Genomic DNA, 5,862 nt, shown 5'->3' on the forward strand with positions numbered 1-5,862 from the left:
ATCTTACAATGTTACTATTACTATATACAATCTTCTCCTGGTTCTGCTCACTTCATTCAATATCAGTTCATATAAGTCTTTCCAGGTTTTTCTGAAATCTACCTGCTTGCTCATCATTTCTTATAGCACAGTAGTATTCCATTACACTCATAAACCACTTGTTCAGCCATTCCCCAATTGATGGGCATCCCCTCTATTTCCAATTCTTGGCCACCACAAAAAGAGCTGCTATACATATTTTTGTACAAGTAGGTCCTTTTCCCTTTTTTTATGATCTCCTTGGGGCACAGACCTAGTTGTGGTACCTTAGTAGTGGGCACCAATCCTACTAGCTGGATCAAAGGGTATGCACAGTTTTATCACCCTTTCAGCAAAGTTCCAAATTGCTCTCCAGAATAGTTGGATCAGTTTACAACTCCACCAACAATGCATTAGATTTCCAATTTTCCCACATCTTCTCCAGCATTCATCATCTTCCTTTTTCTTAAGTCTTTCAAAGATTTTTTTTTACAATGTTATAGTTGTACTTCTAGTTGATTTTAGTAGTTATGTTTTCTTCTCTCTGTAACAATTCACGTCTTCCCAAAATTCTTCAAATTTTACCTTCTGTGATCCTCTTTATCCCTTGTTTGTTCATGGATTCTTCATTCATAGTTTGTAAAGGTATCTCCTTCTCTGAACCTTTCATTGGCTAGTGATGTAGCCTTTTATAAACAGGACATGTCTCCTTTTGGACTCTGTTGTGTAAGATGTGTTAAATGGTTTCTGCCAGATCTTTTATCATTCCTTTTGGCAAAATAATATTAAATTACATTCACATATCGAAATGTATTCAGCCATTTCCTAATTAACTGGCACCCCTTTTAGAGTGCCATGACAAAAAGTACTGCTATAAATACTTTTGTACATTTGGAATCTTTCCCTTTTTCTTTCATCTCATTGGTGTATAAGCCAAGTAGTAAGATCACTGGGTCAAAGAGTATGCACAATTATGATTGGATCAATTCACAGCTCCTCTAATAATGCCCTAACGTCAATCCCCACAATAATTACCACTTTCATTTTTTAGTTATCGTTTCCAATCTGGTATGTATGAAGTAGAAATCTCAATGGTTTTAATTTGAATTTTTCTAATTTATAGTGATCTGGAAAATTTTTGATATATGTAACCTGAACCAAAAAACCCATTGGTGTGGGACTCTCTCCTCATTGGTGGCAATCAATGCTATGACTATAGGAAGGGTAGGCAGAATTAATGACAGTAGGAGAGAGGAGATCCAATTTTTTAAGCAGCTTCTGCCTCTTCAATCTCTTTAGTGTTTGTGGCTTCCAGCTTTGAGAGAGATTTGTTCAATGCCAATCCTACTTCAAAGTTACTGAAGGTAGGAAAAGACTCTGGGAAAAGGCCAACATGGAGAGGAGCTAGAAGTCTCGATTATGTCCCTGTCCCTAGCTTGCTACACTAGAGACTTCAGGGAATTTCCTTTTTGGGTGAGATCTGGAAATTTCTCTCTGCTGAACTGAGTTATCTCATTCCCAGTGTGAAAGCTCTTTTACTTTGAATTGTCTGATATATGTTCTCATCTGTATAGTCTCTCAGATTTTAATTTTGCTACCAATTTGGATAAGTGGGTTTCAAGCCTTGGATGTAAAGCTTGGGGGTATTCCTTTCCCCAATAAAGAATAGCAATCAGGAGTTTAGCTTGAACCTGAAAATGATATCCCCTAGACTAACACTATTTAAGGGAATAGATAGATATCATTCAAATCTGGTACCCCCTCTTTCTGAGGAGAGCAGAGTGGTCAAGTTTCTGGCTCCAACCTCCTGCTTGCCTCCCTGGCAGGAATTAAAGTCTCCCTTGGAGAAGGCTAGGGTGAGGAGATACTAGATGTGTGTCTATTTTGGCCTCCCTATAAGCCACATCAAAAAATCTGTACTACGTGTGGGGAGACTGCCTTGTTACACATAGGATTGGTGATTGGATTTCTTCCTTTGAGAACTGCTGTTTGTATGCTTTGACCACTTATTGGGGAATAGCTCTTAGTGTTATGAATTATCTGGATAAAATTTTGGATATCAGATTTTTATCTGAGAAACTTGTTGGAAAAATATTTCTTTCTAATTTAAAATGAATTCATTTTGTTCATGCAAACGTTTTTCAATTTTATGAAGCCCAAATTATATATGTTATCTTCTGTGACTTTTGCTATCCTTTGTTCATGAATTTTTTTCATAATCCATAGTTGAGAAAGTTATCTCCTTCTTTGATCTTTTAATTTGCTTGTTTTGTGGTCTTTTATATATAAATATATCCTTTTGAACTGTTGTGCAAGATGTTGGTCTTTACAGTTTCTGCCAGACTGCTTTCTAGTTTTCCCATTTGGGGGTCTCAGGTTCATTGAACATTATGCTACTTTGTTCATTTCCTTTTGTTTGTGCTGTAACTTAACTGTAACACTGATTGACTTTTCTATTCTTAAACAGTACCAAATAACTTTTTTTTTGGAAGCAATTGAGGTTAAGTGATTTGCCCAGGGTCACAAAGCTAGTAAGTGTTTGAGGCCAGATTTGAATTCAGGTCTCTCCTGACTCTAGGACTGGTGCTCTATCCACTGCCCCACTTAGCTGCACTATCTAGCTGTCCCTTCAAATAGTTGTTTTAAAAAACAGAACTGAGCAAATGCTACACAAAATGAACATTTCCATATACATAAAACAGAAAAAGATGATTATATGGGCAACTGTAAATTTCTACCACATACAGCTTGCTTTTTGAAAAGAAGCATATAAAAACTGCAACCTTTATTTTCAAAAGTGTTTATTCTGTTCTTTTATGCATTTAAAAAAATTCTTCAATCACCATATTTTATTTCTTTTCTGTCTTTTTTGACAGTACTACCTATTGGTCTTCTGTCCCCTCTCAAGTACTCCCTAAATTGGAAAAAAAAATCATAACAAATAGGCAGAGTCAAGCAAAATAATTTTGCACTGGCCATATTCAAAGACATATCTCACTGTGCAACACATCACCTCTCTACCAGGAATCGGATAGCTTCCTTCGTCACTGGCCCTCTGGTGGTTTGATGGGGGATTGCATCGATCAAAATTATTAGATCTTTCAGAATTATTTTGCATTTGTGGGAAGCATGTTAAAAGCTACCTTTTTAGTAAAATTGAAAACAATAAGAAATAATATTTTCTCCAGCCTAAAGCCTTTTCCAGACCTTTTCAGTTAGGACAAAAGCTAAGATTTTTTTTTTGGACAAGTGGATAAAGGGTGATAACCAAAGTTGACAATTGTCTAAATAATTGCCTCCTCACCCTCTTGAAGTGATTGGCATCAGGGGAATGTCCAAGAAAGAACTGGATGGTGATAATTCTGGAATGTTAATACAAACTGTATTTTAACATATTATATCCTTTTCCTTGTTTAAGATTCTTATAAATTACCTCAATAATCTTGGGGTAGAGAAACATGTCAGGGGGCCTGGGAGAACTATGCCAATTTGGACATTATTCTCTCCAAGCTAAAAATAACTTGGATATAGAATAATGTTAAATAAAATAAAATTGTTTCAGGGAGATTTGTGCCTAAAATACAGGATATAGTATTCATATTTTTTTTCCTTCAACACTTTTTGTTTTTGTTCTTGTTCTGTTCACTTCATCAATTCAAGTTTTCCCAGGTTTCTCTAAAATCATCTCTTTCATAATTTTTTTTGGAGGGGGGAGGCAAGGTAGTTGGGGTTAAATGACTCGCCCAAGGTCACACAGCTAGTGTCAAGTGTCTGAGGTGGGATTTGAACTCACATCCTCCTGACTCCAGGGCCAGTACTCTAAGCTTCAGCTTCAGCATTTGTCCTTCCAGCGAATAGCCTGAATTAATTTCTTTAAATATTGACTGATTTGATCTCGTTGCTCTCTCCCAGGGACTCCCAAAAGTCTTCTCTAGCATCACAATTCAAAAGCATCTATTTTGTGGTGCTCAGCTTTCCTTATAGTCCAACTCTCACAGCCCTACATTACTACTGGAAAAAACATAGCTTTGACTATGGCAAGGTGATATCTCTGAAGTCACCATCTGCAGTGATCTTTGAGCTCAAGAATACAAAATCTGACAGTGCTTCCACTCCTTCTCCCTCTATTTGCTAGGAAGTGATGGGACCAATTGCCATGATCTTTCTTTTTTTTAATGTTAAAACTTCAAGTAAGCTTTTAAATTCTCCTCTTTCACCTTTACCAAGAAGCCTCTTAATATTTCTTCATTTTCTGCCATTGAAGTGGTACGTGTTTGTTAGTATTTCTTCCGGCAACCTTAATTCTGATTTTTGGTTAGTCCAGGCTGGCAATTTGCATTTTGTTTTTTTTTTTTCATTGTTACCAATATTCAAGTTTATTAAACAAATAAAAAATTTATATTTAGAAAACTTTTAACTGTCATCTGCTTCAAGGTTTATGTTGCTCCCAAATTTTGCATATAACTGAACTTTCAAATCAGCTAACACCCGTTGGATTGATTCAACTCTGGATTCTAATGCTTCAATTTCATCTTGCAAATTTTTCTTAGCTTCTTCCAACATTTCTTGAGTTTCATCTTGAGAGTGGCTAATAAAAACATCACCAATTTGGTAGGGAATCATTAAAGAATCTTCATCCATCATCATTACATCATCACAAGCATCCTCTAAATTTTGAAGCTGTTTCTTTTTAACGTCTATTTCTTCCTTCAGTTCTGTGATTCTACTAGTATTCCGTGCAAATTTGTTAATCTTTTGTTGGTCTTCAAAAGTAACATTGACATCTTCTGCAGCCGCCTTCTTCATGGTGGCGGCCATCTTGGGACTCGCAATTTGCATTTTGAATGTAAGTTAAATAAATAAGGTGATGATATGCTGCCTTGTTGTATTCCTTTCCCAATTTTAAACCAATCAGTTGTTCCACGTTTAGTTCTAACTGTTGCTTCTTGGCCCTGCATACAGGTTCCTTGGGAGACAAGTTAGATGATCTGGTACTCTCATCTCTTTGAGGACTTGCCACAATTTGTTGTGATCTACATAGTCGAAGGTTTTATTGTAGTCAATGAAATAGAAGTAGATGATTTTCTGGAATTCCCTTGTTTCCTCCATAATCCAGCAAATGTTGGCAATTTGGTCTCTAGTTCCTCGGTCTCTTTGAAAACCAGCCTGTTCTGGTAATTCTCAGTTTATGTATTGCTGAATTCTAGCTTGCAGAATCTTAAGCAATAACCTTGCTGGTGTGTGAAATGTATGTAACTCTTTGGTAATTTGAACACTGTTTGGCATTGTCTTTCTTTAGGATTGGGGCATAGAGAAAAAGGCTACGGGGGGGGGGCGGAGCCAAGATGGCAGCTGGAAAGCAGGGACTAGCGTGAGCTCCCTGCCAAGTGCCTCCAAAAACCTATAAAAAATGGCTCTGAACCAATTCTAGAACTGCAGAACCCACAAAATAGCGGACGGAAGCAGGGCTCCAGCCCAGGACAGCCTGGATGGTCTCTGGGTGAGGTCTATCCCGAATGGAGCTGGGAGCGGAGCAGAGCCCCGCGTGGGTGGTGCGAACCAACCAGACCAGGAGCTGGGTGGAGTGGGCCCTAGCGCCCTGAATCAGTGAGCTGCAGCAGTTACCAGACTTCTCAACCCACAAACACCAAAGACAACAGAGAAGGTTAGTGGGAAAAGCTGCAGGAGTGGAACGAGTTCCCGGTTCAGCTACCACCCCAGGGGCAGCGGAGGTGGGGCAGCTACAGAACTACAGCTGCAGTTGCTTCCAGCCCCAGGCCCACCTGGTGGGAGGAATTAAGTGGTGGATCAGAGCAGGAGTGAAGAGCCTGCTGAAGATCTAAG

At 38.3% G+C, this 5,862-nt stretch overlaps 1 protein-coding gene across 1 annotated transcript; it reads right to left on the minus strand.

Annotated features, from left to right (window-relative positions):
* Window positions 1–4,387: 4,387 nt before the first annotated feature.
* Window positions 4,388–4,836, minus strand: LOC118854272 (prefoldin subunit 4). Its single transcript, XM_036764629.1, has one exon. The coding sequence runs from the start codon at window positions 4,834–4,836 to the stop codon at window positions 4,432–4,434; it is 405 nt and encodes a 134-aa protein (XP_036620524.1). The 3' UTR covers window positions 4,388–4,431.
* Window positions 4,837–5,862: the final 1,026 nt, after the last annotated feature.

This window comes from Trichosurus vulpecula, chromosome 6 (genome assembly GCF_011100635.1).
Source record: "Trichosurus vulpecula isolate mTriVul1 chromosome 6, mTriVul1.pri, whole genome shotgun sequence".
Classification (NCBI taxonomy): Eukaryota; Metazoa; Chordata; class Mammalia; order Diprotodontia; family Phalangeridae; genus Trichosurus; species Trichosurus vulpecula.

Coding starts and splice junctions, on each gene's coding strand:
- LOC118854272 (XM_036764629.1), bottom strand. CDS start 4,836: ATGGCCGCCACCATGAAGAAGGCGGCTGCAGAAGATGTCAATGTTACT.